General features: G+C 41.5%; 1 protein-coding gene across 2 annotated transcripts in view; it reads right to left on the bottom strand.

The window, feature by feature from the left end:
* zfr (zinc finger RNA binding protein) overlaps positions 1-16,575 on the bottom strand; it is a 54,880-nt gene that overhangs the window by 26,167 nt on the left and 12,138 nt on the right. For both annotated transcript variants that reach the window (XR_008321804.1, XM_053326040.1), the window contains exons 4-11: positions 16,080-16,218; positions 13,591-13,806; positions 4,394-4,674; positions 4,026-4,256; positions 1,398-1,713; positions 1,069-1,250; positions 864-983; positions 592-737 (exon numbers count right to left, since the gene is read on the bottom strand). Coding sequence is in view for 1 of the 2 variants with exons in the window: in XM_053326040.1 (XP_053182015.1) it covers positions 592-737; positions 864-983; positions 1,069-1,250; positions 1,398-1,713; positions 4,026-4,256; positions 4,394-4,674; positions 13,591-13,806; positions 16,080-16,218 (1,631 nt within the window). In the remaining variant the exon portion in view is untranslated. The remainder of the gene's footprint in view (positions 1-591; positions 738-863; positions 984-1,068; positions 1,251-1,397; positions 1,714-4,025; positions 4,257-4,393; positions 4,675-13,590; positions 13,807-16,079; positions 16,219-16,575) is intronic.

Below are 16,575 nucleotides of genomic sequence, written 5' to 3' on the forward strand. Positions count from 1 at the left end.
CATTATTATTATTATACCTTTGTAATTCTCATCGGATCTGCATTGATCTCATATTTGGCCTTTTGGCAGTCCTATCCCTGGACCTGTCAGAGACTTCAGAGCTATATTCAGCATTCAGCTGTTAGTTCTCCAATACGTTTTTAGCAAATGCATGTTGTAGCATTCCTGCTCATCCTGACTCAAGAGATCTGGGGCCTCATTTATAAGACAGTGTTTAAGATCCAAACAACAGTGTATGAGTGCACAACAACCAAAAATGGGGTGTGCCAAAAATAGATTTATAAAACTGTGTGCACCCATGTAATAATGTATTTTTCCCTTAATAAATTACAATCACCCCTTTCACTCCCACAGTGACATGTTGTTCAGTTTAACGTTTATTAATATTAAAACATATTGCATGTTGAAATTGCACTAAATTCAACACTGCATTTGTTCCCAAATGTGAAATCAATAAGATGAATGGTTCAAGAGATATGCAAAGGACAAATGCACATATATAGACCTGCATTACAGTATTTCAATTTCTAGCCAACCATGGTAAATACATCATCCTTAAGAACTATTGAAAACAAGTGATCATAGCCATACCGCATCTCCATTCTCCAGCGCTCCTCTTCTTCTCTTCTTCTCCAATACTCCTCTTTCTGCATCTGCTTTCTCATTTTCTCTTCCTGAATCTTTCTAGCTCGGATGCTGGGTTTTACCTCTACCTGCAGATCTGGGTTCACCTTCTTCTATAAAATATGTAAAAAAACAAAAAACAAAATACAAACTCAAACTTTCAAGGATGTAATTTAGAACACAGAAAAAAAGGAGATATCTCAAGCACACTGACAATCAAATTTGTGTCAGCAACAAACCTTGTATTGCAGACGATGCCGGCGTCCTTTTAGATGCATTTCCTTTGCATTTGGATCATTGAAACTACATTCACACAGCTTGCAATGGAAGCGGATGACTTTGCCTTCATCATTTCGGACCTAGAAATGAGTTTGACATATTATACTCACTAATACTTTTATGCCCATTTGTATAAGTTGGTTCTAGCCCTGCCTCAACGCTTACCTCTTCAACATAGTCGTGGCCGACAGGTTGGACATCACTCTGCAGTGCAGCCAGGGCCGATGTAGTCAGAGAATCTGAAACTTCTGTCTTGGCGTCTTGACCACCTGAAGAGGGCATTGCAGGCTTAGATGCCTCCACTTTAACCTCTTCCATTTTCACTGTGGTGTGTAGTTTGTTTCCACCTACATTCAAGAAATTACAATGTAATTTAATCATAGATCACAGAGTGCTACCTCAAAACATTGGTCTAAATAGTAAGAAATAGCGAGAGCGAGAGCGAGAGAGCGAGAGAGACACACTCACAACGTGCAAGTACTACATTTACTAACCAACAAAATTGATCTTGGGGGTGTTGACTTTCTTTGCAGTTGTGCCAGAGTTGGCAGTTGAGAGGCTGTTGGCTAATGGATTCTTGACACCCGCCACACTACTGCTGACAATGCTGACAGGTTTCAGGTAGAGGGGGCCGGAAGCAACAAGGGATGAAGAGGCAGCCACATACAGAGAGTTGGTGGTAGTGGAGCTGCTCAGAGTAGATGTGGTGGTTTTGCTGGTGGCAGCTGTGGTGGAGGACAATGTCTGAGTGACCATGCTGGGCTCAGTAGAGGGAATAGGTTTACCAAGTTTGGTATGAAGCTTCACAACCTAGAGAAAAGAAGAGAATTCAGATTACAGAATTTCAGAAGGTCTGTGTTTCTGTTTATCTTACCAACTCTTCCAGTACGCCTGGGCATGGTACAGAGTGATCACAGTAGTCAAACGTGCTTGGACACGGATCACATAGTGTGAGCACGTCATAAAAGACACATTTGTGACTTAACCACTTAACACACGCCCCTGTTTTTTATGCTGTTAGCCTAAACGACATGCCCAAGTGGTGAGCAGCACAGATCCCACATAGTTTGAGATTCAGAGATGTGTCTGGTATCATTGGAAAGGAAACACTCTCAGGATTCTTGTAAAAGTGTCTGTGTGATTCTGTGACTTACTGACAAAGAGTGGCAGAGGTTACAATGATGGGGTTGTTTACTCGCCCATAGGTTTGCTTTTACAATGACATGTGTACAGACATTCAGGGACCTCTCAGCGGGATATAGACACAATGAGGCCACAGCCACAGGTCTTGGCTTCATACAGTCCAAATTTGGAGTCAAAAGACCAAAAGATGAATTTTTCAGAATTATTTTTCAACAGGTATGTCCATGCGTTTTCCTCAGGTCCTTTTTGGAGACTCCAAATGGACACTTGATTACCAAAGCTGTATAACCACAATCAAACACCTATAACTTCACATCCCCTTTGCCTACAATCAAAATCTTGGTCTCTAATGAAAGCTGACGCCATATTATTATTATTATTATTATTATTATTATTATTACATATAACCATATATTTTTTGTTTGGCCATATCTATCTATCTATCTATCTGTTTATTTTGGTATAAGTCATATGTTAAGTCGAAGAAGAACCAACCGTGTACCAAAATGCCGTGTGCGTAATGATATATGGTTCAACTCTTTTACGCACCGGGCGCACGCCGGTTACGCTTGGAGTTTGTTTATGGACAGCCAAACCTAATAGCTTAGTGTCATACACCGTTGGAAACCTCAGACTATTGGCTAAAAGATTATCAACTTCATTTCACCGAATATTTCCATAGGCTAGAACAGCAGTCAATCAAAGCCATGTCGTCATTGTTGTCGGTCACATGTCCTCATTGGCTTTGGAGACATGTACTGCCTAATCCTAAACACCGATTGGCCTGTGTGTGGTGTCGTCAGAAGCAGAAGAGGCTCACGGTCGTAAACATCTAGTCACGTGTACTCTGAGATGGACGTGCAGGTCAGGAAATGACGTAAACGGACCATATATAGTTTGTTATTTGTGTTATTACCTTACGTGTTGGACTAAATACATGGACATATTGAGGAAAATATTCCGGTTTTATGAAAACGGATTTCATATTTCACAAGAATGGATACTTGGCGAGCTGTACAGAAAGTCCTGAGTCATAAGATGATCGTTATGGATAAAGGGAAGACTTTGAAGGTATGTAGGCATTATAGCTTTTCTTACTTAGCTCAGGGGCTAGCCGAGCTAATCGCTAATACTATTACGGCTGTGAGCAACCATATAAGTCGTGAGTGGTCTTGAATGAATCAGGACAATCTAAGCTTTCCAACGATGTACGGCATGAATATATATGTTAAAGGGTTGGTGTTCAAAACATCCAGAAGGACTTGTGGCTAATTTATTTCTGGATTGTGCTGTTCAAATATATTTCAAGTTGAGTTCTGGTGGTTCAATAAATGCTTATGTTTACACATCTATGAATAACTGTGTTTTATAAATGCGATTTCACTATCGATCAAAATAATCATCATTATGATTTTTGCCATAATCGTCCAGCCCTAGTGTGAGTCTGTGTCTACATGTGAGTTTGTGAGTTTGTGTTTGTGTGTGTATGTGTGAGTGTGTATATGTGTGTGTGTGTTTGAGTGATCTACTTATTGCAGTGTCCGATAAAAGTCCGAAAGCATCTAAATACCTCTAAGGGAAACCTTTCCGCTTCGCCACGGCCCAATATGCGCAAGGGGGCAAGGTCCCGCCCAACGCTGCTTGCAGCTTTAATTATTATTGAAACAATCCAGAACATAACAGAGGTTGCGTTTTTTTTTTTATTGCCACCAGTTCACCGTCATCCTGCTCATTAGCATCCATTTGCACCCGCTCAGTGGTCTGCAACGGGCAAGTCATGTGGCCATACACTGCACACGCTTCAATGACTAGACAGAGTGCGAGTACAGTCTGAAGTATCTCCGTTCATGGTGCGTAGATGACCAAACGTTCTCACACATACATTTTTTAAATTAAAGTAAATCACAGTCACCATGAAGGCTGACAGCATTTTTTTTTAAAATGTCTGTAGATATGAAATATTCCACTCATATTCATACCTTCTGGTGCTTGGCTCCACGGATATGGGCAGCATAGGCATCAGCGCCAGTGCAAGAAACATCGCAAAGTTCACAACGGAGTTGGTTCTGAGCACTGCGGGCCAGTACCCCACCACCAATAGCGCTGCTGCTGCTGCTGCTGCTGCTGCTGCTGCTGTTGTTGTTCTGGGAGACCTTTAGTGCCGCTTCCTTCTTCTTGTGCTTTTGGCCTTCCAGGTGCTCCTTATAAGTCTAACCCATTCAATGTTTAGAGGGAGACAAAGTGATTATTACCACAGGTTGGAACACTAATGATTATTATCGTGTGTGCACTTAATCCTTAAAGCATTTCAACAAAATGCTGTCAGTGTGGGTTGTATTAAACTCACCTGCGGGCCAGCACAGCTGATCTTACAGACATCGCAATAGTGGATCTGAGGAGGTTTGGGCGGCTGCTTGGGCCTGAGCTGCTTATTCTGAAATGGGGGTTTCTTGGTGAAAGTGTTACCAGTCCATGCTGCTGTTGCTGCTACAGCTGCCACTGCCTGCTTCTGGTGGTGGTGGTGGTGGTGGTGCTGGTGCTGCTGCTGCTGCTGCTGCTGCTGCTGCTGCTGGTAGTAGCTGGAGGCTGCTGAATAGACTGCTGCCTCATAGCCCGAGTATGAGGTTCCTGGGAAAAGATGAAAGCTTCACTCAAAATGTACTCACTATATTGCCATTGTATAGCATTTGGATAAGGTTACATGACAATGAATGAGAGCAAAGGTTTGTGTAAATGATGACGATAATGATGTTGTACAGATGAAGCCATTTCAAAGTTCCCGTGTTTCCTTGATGGCTCCTTGACTGGTCCTTGACCGGTCCTTGGCTGGCCGATAATGGAAGCAGGGGGGAAATGCGATCCCCCCGCGATGACGTGGTCAATGAGGCCCCGACTGGGAACGCCCCTAAGCTGCCCGAGTGAAAACCAGCTGTAATGCCTCATTTATCCACGGGGAGGAGCAGTGTGTTTAGACCCACTGCTCATAGGAAAGACTAGGCTGTCCAACGATTAAAAAATTAACCAGATTCATCATGTTACAACCCTATGAATAAACCTGATTAAAATACTAGGCTAAATATTATATACACTAATATTACTTGTTTTACTTCTATTCTTCTGTATACAGTCGCCGAATGAAGCACAATATAGTTAATCCATTAGAAAGATGCAATTGAACCTGCCGTACATCTGACAGGACACCGTGTGTCACAGGAAACACTCGCGGACACTTAATAATTCCTCTGACTGATCACTGATCACTGTCACTGTCAAACCAAGAAATAGCCCATGAGACAAACCCAGTCTAGTGATTTAAAACAGGACACACTATTTAATACGTAGTGTTAATATTATATGGGTTCCCAATCCGACCATTTTTTGTGTATTATTTTATCATTATTAAGGCAAAATAACTTTATGTCCATGGACATTATAATGAATAGGCTATAGGCTTAATATTAGTTACATCCAGCGTGCTGCTTGGACTTCATTACATCTGCTGCACCGCTGCTACCACAATTATCAAATGCTAAGTTTATTGTCTGTGACCCTCATAAAAGTAATATTTTACAAATCTGCATTATATAAACTAACGAAATTCGTTAAAGCAAGTCATTTGGCGACTTCTAAGTCATTCAGTTAAACTAAGTCTGTTCTATAGCTGCTCCGCTGGAGAGGCTGCGAGCGTCAATGAAATCAGTGCGTCTTTTTTACACAAGGATGTGTAGCAGGCTACTGCATGACTCAGGCATGACTCAGAAGAATATGCTTGTACTTTTTAATCATAGTGCGTTGTGTTAATTGATCGGCTGTGTTGTGTGTTACCGGCGCAGCACGCGTTATGTGCGCCTTTTGCGCAACGCATGTGCCGGAGGCAATTGTGCTTGAGTACACTTGGGTTTTGAGGTAATGTGAGTGCGGGCCAGCGGGGGACGGGGGGCATTCGCTTTGAAAGACAATGGGACAGCACTGTAACCATCCTCCTCAACCCATCACCTTCGAGCTGGACATCTCCCCCACCGAAAATCAAGATGAAGACACTGTCTGTGCCCCCCACTATATCCAGCACATATGCTCCTGTATGTGTGGTTGAGTTTTCATTTTTACATCTTTTCTAAGTCAGTGAGGTGTGTAGTAGTAGATGTGTGTAGTGCCCCCACTCTGTCCAGCACACATGTGCGGTTGAGTTTTCAGTTTTACACCAATAGTTAATTAACTAGTTAGTTACTGTAATCATAACAAATCTGAATGTAAACTCAATTTGTCTGACTTATATTTATCTTTTTCATATAATTAATGCTCATTCAACTCTGTCTGGCCCATATCTGTCGCGGCATCTGAGCGCTCTTTCTCAGCCTTGCGCAGGCTGAAAACCTGACGCAAGAGAGATTTGACTATTATGAAAGCTCACAGTGACCCCTCTCAGAAAATAGTTCCGACGTCCATGAACACTATTCTGATCTCTGTGCGTGATTTGTGTGACCATGGAACCAAATGGCCCATTAAGCCCAAACAAAAGGTTGAGCAATGATAATGCTAATAAGGTGGCTGGGTTTACCTGGCTTAACGCATGCACTGAATAGACCAGGGTTGGCTGGCACATATGTGCTGTATAATTGCCTAAAATCAAATACAGTCCTGTGGTCCGTTTTTGTCATTTCGTATTATTTATCTGAGCCTAAAAGTAAAATATGAAAAGGCTTTTTTTTCGTTTTTTGTGTTAGATTCAAAACAAATAACAAAATAAGCAGCAGTCAGTAGGCTATTTAATTTTTTGATTTGATTCGATGAATCTGGATGACCTGACAGTAACAATTCCTAAAACATGAGAATGTAGGCTAGTTTGTGACAGAAGCGCCATCTTCTGGTCAAACCCTGTATTACAATGAATAGGCGGGTTTACAGGAAAAGATAGACACGCCCAGGAGAAGGAGGGGGTCTCTCCAGCTGCTGGAACTCAGCTGGAACTTGGCTGGAACTTGGCTGGGAGTCAGCTGCCATTCAGCTGGCATTCAGCTTGGAGGGGAACTTTGAAGTGGCTACTACTGTACCATTTTCATCATCTAAAGTAAGTATGATAGCACACTTATATTTTATAAAACACAAATTAACACACCAAGTAGTACATCTGAGGCTGACAATAGTTTTGTTAGATTTAATCATAAACCAAAGTATATGTTAAAGATGTTCACTTTGTGTTAGGGCTGGGTGATTAATTGAATTTTAATCGCGATATCGATTTTGGCCTCCCACGATTATAAAAACGTAATAATTGACATAAAGCAATTATTGTTCCGCCCGGCGCGGTGCACCTGTGACATAAATCCAACGCCCCCGTCTTTCCCAGCAAGTTCTGTGTCCCGCCCCTTATGTTAGACCTGCTGGAGGAACGGTGTGTTTCTGCACAGATCTGGGAAATTTAAAATGACAGAAAGGCCTTTGGTTGACAAGACGAAAGGTAGGACTGGGACATCTTCAGTGCTCTCAAGTTTCATGAATAGTTTGGCATGAGATCACACAGCTATCAGGACGCTGCGCTCTCACACGCACTGCATTGGTAATCACACACACGCACACACACGCACACACACGCACACACACGCACACACACGCACGCACACACACACACACGCGTTCCGGGAGATTGTGTCTCATTTGCGGGCGTCAGGGAGCCGCTATCAATATGCAGAGAGTTGGGATGTATGGATTACATAATATTAATTTCTGTGCGGTGGGATCACTTCTCAGCGTGACAAATGACAGGTGTAGCGTGTGGAGTGTGAACTGCTTGACACAGTGCACACTATGGCAACACGACCAATTTGTTTAATAAGCTCGGCAGCCAAGGGATTTTTGTTTTGGTAGGTTTTGGCTATTTATTTTTAATAGGGCTGTCAGCGTTAACGTGTTAATCGTGATTAGATTAATGCCAATCCATAACGCGTTAATTTTTTTAAATCGCATTTTAATGTTGCAAGCCTTTTTGTCCCTTCTACTCATCCGTAGACGGCTCCTCTGGCTATATAGCACTATGCTTTGAAGTGGCCTCCTGCAGTAAACCTGCAGCGGTGATGGAAAGTAAGAGAGCTACTGGACTTTTGAACGGCTTGTTGGCCCTGTGTCAAACGGAGTGCGTCCAGTTTGAGTTAGCTCCTCCACGCTAAACACCCAGGTGCAGCCAGGAGCCTCAGCTCCACCAAAGTACCATTTTGGAGTGTGCAGACCCGTGATTGATTCCCAGTTAAGACACTCTCATAAGAAATGCTTTACATTATGGGCTTAAAACTGCCTTGAAATGTAAAATAACAGGACTTTAAACATGCAAATCAAAACGTGATTAATCACGATTAACTATGGAAATTCTGCGATTAATCTCGATTTTAAAAAAATGAATCGTTTGACAGCCCTAATTTTTATTTGTTGTTTTTACATATTGCTATTATTATTTACATTTATCATTGTATATTTTTTTCTTGATTTTAATTTATTCCTGGTTGTGCTGTTCAAATATATTTCAAGTTGAATTCTGGTGGTTCAATAAATGCTTATGTTTACAAATCTATGAATAATCATGTTTTATAATCGCGATTTCAATATCGATCAAAATAATCGTGATTGGCGCGCAGGTGGTCAAGTGGTTAGAGCGCATGCCATATACGCAGCCGACCTCGGTTCGAATCCCCATCGGCGGCCCTTTGCTGCATGTCACACCCCCCTCTCTCTCCCATGTTTCCTGTCAGTCTACTGATGAATAAAGGTGTCTATGCCAAAAAAAAAAAAATTATCGTGATTATGATTTTTGCCATAATCGTCTAGCCCTACTTTGTGTTACTGCATTCAATACCCTCTAGCATAGGGGTGGGAATCGAGAACCGGTTCCAATTGGTTCAATCCATCCACATCATTTGCCTTTATGCTTAGCGATTCTCTTATCAATGCCTTTCTTTCACGTGCCTTGCAAAATAATGACGTCACGCTCGCGCGAGAATCAATCAGCAGCACGAGCGACACCATGGCGGAGAGACAGAAGTGGTCCAAAGTGTGGCTTAATTTCACTAAGAAGGATGCTAACAGCGCAACGTGTGCCACACCGTCATTTCGTGCAAGGGTGGAAACACAAGCAACATGCTGAAGCATTTGTCGAAATGTGACTCCTCAGAGAGACAGTGAGGTCCCTCAGGTCGCGTGCAGTTGCAGCGTAAAGTACCCATCCCCCCCGCGCACCTCCGGTTGCTGTTACAAGCAGGTAGCTCTGCAGACTGTATGATGACAGACGGCCACGGCTTGGAGGAAGAAGGTTGTTTTTTCCCACTAAAAATAATTCATTTATGTCGTAACTTGAGTTGCAGGTTTAGCCTCAGTTAAAAGGAAAAATGGACTACTACTAATAGTAGTAGACTACTAATTCCGGACTACAGAGCGCACCTGATTAAAAGCCGCATGCTCTAATTTTAGAAAGAAAATCATTTTTGTACTTGTACAAGCCACACCGGATTTTAAGCCGCAGGTGTCCCACGTTGTAATATGAGATATTAGCTAGGGTTGGTCCAATCGGCGATGCCTGACAGCCATCGCCGATGGGGTGTCCATCAGCGATTGCACGCAACCCCCCCACCGCGGCTAGTCTGACTACACACTGTTCATTTAAGGCGCACTAGGCAATCGTACCGTGCACAAGCACGTTTGCCCCCTAAAGTCCGGATTATTTGGCTAGTGTGAGTGCACGTGTACCCTGCTTGAGGGAAAAGAAGCCAATTTTCCAGGGAATCCCTGGAAATCGACGATTTTTAAAAAAAGGCAACACTAAGCCCTGGTCATTTCAAGCAACACTAAATGCAACGTGGAGACATTATGCATATGGGTTCCCAATCCGACCATTTATTGTGTATTATTTTGTCATTATTAAGGCAAAATAACTCAATTTATGTCCATGGACATTATAATGAATAGGCTATAGGGTTAATATTAGTTTGCATCCAGCGTGCTGCGTGGACTTCATTACATCTGCTGTACCGCTGCTACCACAAACAGTCTTGTATTGGAAAACTTTGAATTAAAACCTACTGAGCGAACTCTCCCGTTCTCTCCTATGAACGAGTCGGACAACAACGTGTATTAAACATGAAGCAAAGTGAAAAAATAATAAAGTACGTAACAACAACACCCACGGAAAAAAAAATAAACATGTGTTAGCCGCACCGTAGTACAAGCCGCAGTGTTCAAAGTGTGGGAAAAAAGTAGCGGCTTATAGTCCGGAATTTACGGTACATATTTACTAATGTTCCACCATGTTCTATACAGCTCTGGAAAAAATTAAGAGACCGCTGCAAAATGATCAGTTTTTGTGATTTCATAATGTATAGGTATGTCTGAGTAAAAAGAAAATGATCAACAAAGTACTAACAACATTTCTCCCAAATTCCAACTAAAAATATTTATTAATTCAGTCATTTATTTGCAGAAAATGAGAAATGGTCAAAAAACAAATAAGATCCTTTCAGACCGCAAATAGCGCAAAGAAAACAAGTTCATATTCATTGAGAAACAACAATAATAATGTGTTAACTTATAAGAAATCAATATTTGGTGGAATAACCCTGATTTTTAATCAGAGCTTTCACGCGTCTTGGCATGCTCTCCACCAGTCTTTCACACTGGTTGTGGGTGACCTTATGCCACTCGTGGTGCAAAAATTCAAGCAGTTCAGCTTTGTTTGATGGCTTGTGACCATCCATCGTCCTCAGAGTTGGGGAACATTGCCAGAGCAGAAGGAAGCACATTTTCTTCCAGGATAACCTTGCAGGTGGCTTGAGTCATGCGTCCTACACAAAGACTAATCTGCCTGATTCCAGCCTTGCTGAAGCATCCCCAGATCATCACCGATTCTCCAGCAAATTTTACACTGGGTGCAACACACTGTGGCTCGTACGCCTCCGTCTAACCATTAGACGACCAGGTGTTGGGCAAAGCTGAAAATTTGACTCAGAGAAGTTGACCTTACTCCAGTCTTCTATGGTCCAATCCCTATGGTCTTTTGCAAACTTCAGCCTGGCTCTTCTTTGATTGTCATTGATGAAGGGCTTTTTTCTAACTTTATATGACTTGAGCCCTGCCTCTAGGAGCCGGTTTCGAACTGTTCTTGCCGTGCACTTCACCCCAGCTGCCTTTTGCCATTCTTTTTGTAGGTCACTTGATGTCATCCTGCGGTTGCTGACTGACATTCGAATAAGTTGACGGTCATCCTGATCAGTGGAGAGTCGATTTTGCCCTCTACCAGTCTGAAGCTTTGTTGTCCCCAATGTCTGCTGCTTGACCTTGTTCTTATGAACTGCCGTCCTAGAAATTTTAAGGATGGAAGCAACCTGACATTCACTGTATCCCTCTGCCAATAAAGCCAGAATTGCACCCTTTTTTCCCCCTCACTCAAAACTTTTCTTTTCAACTGTTTTGGCATTCCAATTACTTTTGAGCTATTTCTAGCACTTTTTTGGCATCCAGCTGGTCCTATTGCAAGAGGATAGTGATGACCACAGCAGTGTTTCTTTATACTTTTCCTCTTAAATGAGATTTAGTTCAGGTCATCATTAGAACCTCATTAGGTAGAATAAGGTGTGCTTGTGTTGGAATTCAACTGATACTGGAATGGAATGGCTGTCATACATGTAGAGATGCTGATTTTAGAAAAATTTGCAGTGGTCTCTTAATTTTTTCCAGAGCTGTATATTGTTTAAAAAAAGAAGACTGTGGGGCGCGCAGGTGGTCGAGTGGTTAGAGCGCATGCCATATCCGACCCCGGTTCGAATCCCGATCGGAGGTCCTTTGCTGCATGTCACACCCCCTCTCTCTCCCATGTTTCCTGTCGATCTACTGTTAAATAAAGGCGTCTATGCCAACAAAATCTGAAGAAGAAGACTGTTCAATGGAAATGTTCTTTTTTGTTTTTTAAATAGACATTTCAAAATAACACATTTTAGAGCTGTAATCATAATACCGTGAAACCGTGATATTTTTGCCTAAGGTTATACCGTCAGAATCTCATACCGACCCATGCCTAGTCCTGTCATATGTTAACATTAGCACAACGCAAGCAATGACAGATTCTGTCATATTTGACATTGATGAAAAAGAATGCTGTACAAATATTATCTCATTTGATCCATTTTAGATAATAGCAGTGAAGGAATGCTGTACAAATATTATCTCATTTGATCCATTTTAGATGATAGCGGTGAAGGACCGAGTACTGCTACCAGGGCTTAAAATTAGCATTCGCCACTCGCCATTTGTGACCCAACTTCCTCAAGTGGTGAGACAGATTTTTAGCTGTCTCAAAAAGTTAATTTCAAGCCCTGACTGCTACATAATAACTCAACGTTTATTATTAGGGAGCGAGCCGAAAGGCAAGAGGGCGGGGACTCCAGAGGAGTCCTGCCCTTGCCTGGAGGCAAGGACCCTGTTGTTGTTTTTTTTTTTGTTTGTTTGTTTTTTTTTTTTTTAATATATATTTTTTGGGGCTTTTTTGCCTTTAATGTACAGGACAGTAGAGATAGACAGGAAACGGGAGGCAGAGAGAGGGGGAATGACACGCAGGATAAGACCGCTCGGCATGGGATTCGAACCGGGGTTGCCTGCAACGAGGACTATAGCCTCAACACATGGGGCGGGTGCTCTACCCGTTGAGCTATGCTCAACCCTGGACCCTGTTGTTTTTGTGTCTATTATTATTATTATTATTATTATTATTATTATTATTATTATTATTATTATTATTATTATTATTAGGGACCGAGCCGAAAGGCAAGAGGGCGAGGACTCCAGAGGAGTCCTGCCCTTGCCTGAAGGCAAGGACCCTATTGTTTTTGTGTCGTTTATTATTAGGGACCAAGCCGAAAGTCAAGAGGGCGAGGACTCCAGAGACAGCAGAGAGAATCAAACACTGGAGTTATTTTATGCCAACACTAAGAAGGCATATGACTCATCATGTCTCTCTCCTCTTTAGGCCATGAAATAAGGAGGAACTAAGGAGAAGGATCAGGGAGGGAAAAGGCTGCTACATGTGAAAGATGCAGCTGCAGCCGAACATTAGAAGAGCATGTATGTATGCATGCAAAAATAAATTCGACCCAGGGGAGTTTTGTTTATTTTCTTTTTTTGACCTGAGCCTAAAATTTAAAAAAAAACGTATATGAATGTGATACACAAAAGTTCCTTTTGTGTATCACATTCATATACAAATAATGACATAAGCCATTTTTTCATTTTGGATTCTCAAATGAATATCAAATGAACGAATGATACATGTACCTGAATGGAGTATTAGGAATTGTTCCAGTTACATTTACTACGTTTTGATGTTCTAGATCCATTTACTAGATTTTGCTTTTTCAATATCATATCATTTGCTGCAAATGTTTCAAAAAGGCATGGACTGTCAGGGCCTTTAAGTAAAATGATTTTTTTTTTTTTTTTTTTTAAAAACAAAAACATCTACTTTTTTGGTTTTCATACCTTTAAAGCAGAATTCAATTTAGGGTCAAAGCTTACCAGAGTAGGTGACAGCGTTTGTGCTGTAGGTTGGGCTCTGGGAGTAAGAAGGTACCACAGAGGCAGCTGCCACAGGCTGGACAGCGGAGGTCACTGGATAGATGGAGAAAGTGGATGTGGCTGGACTGGGAGCAGCTGGCTTTATCACAGTCACCTGACGAGTCTGCTGGCTCTGAGTGTATGACGTTACCCCCTGGCTGTATCCTGGTTTGGGGGCTAGAAACCACAACAGTTGATATTCAACATTTGGATGTGCCAAAAGGGTAAATAATTAAAGACATCTTATCACCTCTTTTTGACTGAGAGGGCAGAACCACAACCTCATAATGTTCATAACCTGTAGCAACTCCCTGAACCTGAGATTGCATTCATACAGGCAGAAAGTGAAGTGGGAAAGGTTTGTGATGAAAACTGCAGGATCAAACACAAGAACCAGAAATGGGACAATTGAGATCTGTCGAGGTGGCTGTGGCTCAGGAGGTAAAAAAGCGCTATGTAAATACAGTCCATTTACCATTTTAAAATTAGATAAAAATCAACAAAAAGGCAGGTGGTGAGAGCCAATGCAACCATGACAATAGTTTCAACTCTGACATGCCAGACAGAGTTGTCTGGCATGTCAAAATATGTTTCAATAAATTCCTGACTTTCCTGCATGAAACACATTTAACAATGGAAGACAAACTTATTGTGACTGTTTCTGCACATCACATACTGTACAACAATGTTTTGTACAGGTTAAGGGATACAGAAATAGAAGCTATATGGACTTTATGGATATGGGTATATGGATATGGAGTTCTCTAGTCTGCTCAGTCTGAGTAGTGAATTTTGAACTGAGATGTTAGAGCTGCATGTGGGTCAATATTTGGATAATTTTTCTGCTTCCAGTTCAAACCCAGCTCACTCACAAGTGATGAAATAGGCTGTGAATGCATCACAGTCTGGGGGTGATCATGATGTCATCTATGTGCCCGACATAGAAGGACAGCGCCCTTTACTCCTCACAATACACCAGAGCAACAGCAAGAGCGACTTTGGTCTCTCCATGGTGCCAATAAAATTTTTATCAAGGATATTATTTAAGAATTCATTTTCCATTGAAACAATCTAGTTAAGTGGGATGACATCTCTCTCAAAATCTCACTTCAGAGAATATCAAATATGTCAGCAATGTTTTTGATTCACATTATCTGTAGTTTATTACTGCAGCACAGAGAATGACAGAAATAAAAAGGTAAACACCCGTGTTCTGGGTGCAACATGCGGTGAAACAATCAAAGTATCACCTCTCATTCCCTTTAAAAGCCATGTGTGCCTACACTGTGGCAGATTGCTATTATAATGGCGCATTTGCCAAGCGATGTGTTTCAAGAATAAAACATGAGTTACTTTTGCTGAGAAGAAAGTTCTGAGCCGCTAACCCTCCATGTAATTCATAAAAATTAATGTGTTTATTATGTGTGGTTATACTATAGCAGCCTGGTGTCATCAACTGATTTAACTTGTTTCTCTTTAGTTAGTGATGCAGATTCCTCATAACTCTCATTTCTGATGCAAGCAATGGGATAGTGGCCACTGATGCCAAGATAGAATACACCACTGGCAGTGGTCTACTGGTCAAAATAAGGTCAAGGAGGGTGGATTTTAAAGGAATGTTAACAAGATCAATTGCATTCAAATATATGAACACCAAGACCTTTCCTTGACTTAGTGTGCCACCTAGTGGAGAAAACTTGTATTGGTTCAGGATACCGGATAAGGAAAAGATGCCTCAGTTTTCTGTTTTCTAGTTCAAGTTTGACTGTAACATTATGTTTTTAGAGATCTGTGCAGTCTATCAACTATTTCACTGACATTGCTGCTTACGCCCAATGCCGTTTGCAGCGTTTGTTGTTTTTCCACTGGATAGAACAAAGGATGATGCTTTGTCTGTCTCTGGGATGACAGTCTGAGGACAGCGCACTTTGTGAGACTTAGTGCTACAATTTTTGCACACAGCAACAGCTCTGATGAAGAGTTTTTGGGACTCAAGTGAGCACACAGCTACACACTGTATCAAATATGTAAAGTTACTGTGTTCTAAAAGTTTAATTGAAACTCATAGCCTAACCCAAATCCGGTCTGAGTTTATATACTGGTCCAGTTCAGTTAAGTAAATCATTACCGAACCATTAACAACTAACCCGACGCACTGTTTCAGGTGTAAAATGTGTGTTTTGATTGTGTTTCAAATAGAAGTTTTGGAATAACTTGTATGTGTATGTATGTGTTCATAAATGAACAGCTACTGGTGCATTCAAATAAACCAGCTTTGACTTCTCCCGAAATAGACTGCATCTTATTTACTAGTTTTTACAGAAATATGCACTGTTTCATTGCCAATCCACTGTGCTGGAATACAATTTGAACTTTAAAACAAAATTATTAACTTGCATTGCCAAGACATTTAAGTGAATGAAAATAAATTGAATGTATATTTAGCCTACCTGTCTGGTAGTAGGACTCTGCCACGCTGGGTTGTGGCTGTGCAGCAGCAACAGCTGCTGTAGCACTGGGTTGTTGGTAGTACTGCTTACTGTCATAAGCTACAGCTGGAGCTGTGGACCGAACATAGGAGTAGGAGTCCTGCAAAGCAAAACAGTAATTTGATTTATAGCATTTGTTGAGAACAAAATGACATCAATGGAAACCAAAATCATTAACCCATTGAGGGCTAGATTCAAGATCATACCACAAATCTAGGTTAAGAACTGAAATCACAGTCTGATCCAACTTGCATGAATTTCATCACAGCAACTCATAATGTGACTCAGCAGTGTGTATGGCCCCTGCGTGCCTGTATGACCTGTAACTGACGAAATATTGAGGATTGTTAAATTTTGTCAGAGTTTCTATTTCAACTGGTGCAGCTTCTCCACCTATTACAGTAAAAGTGGAGTGGCCCTCAGAAACTCACAGACCACTGTGTATACCCAATCTTCT

Source organism: Scomber japonicus, chromosome 9 (assembly GCF_027409825.1).
Source record: "Scomber japonicus isolate fScoJap1 chromosome 9, fScoJap1.pri, whole genome shotgun sequence".
Lineage (NCBI taxonomy): Eukaryota > Metazoa > Chordata > Actinopteri > Scombriformes > Scombridae > Scomber > Scomber japonicus.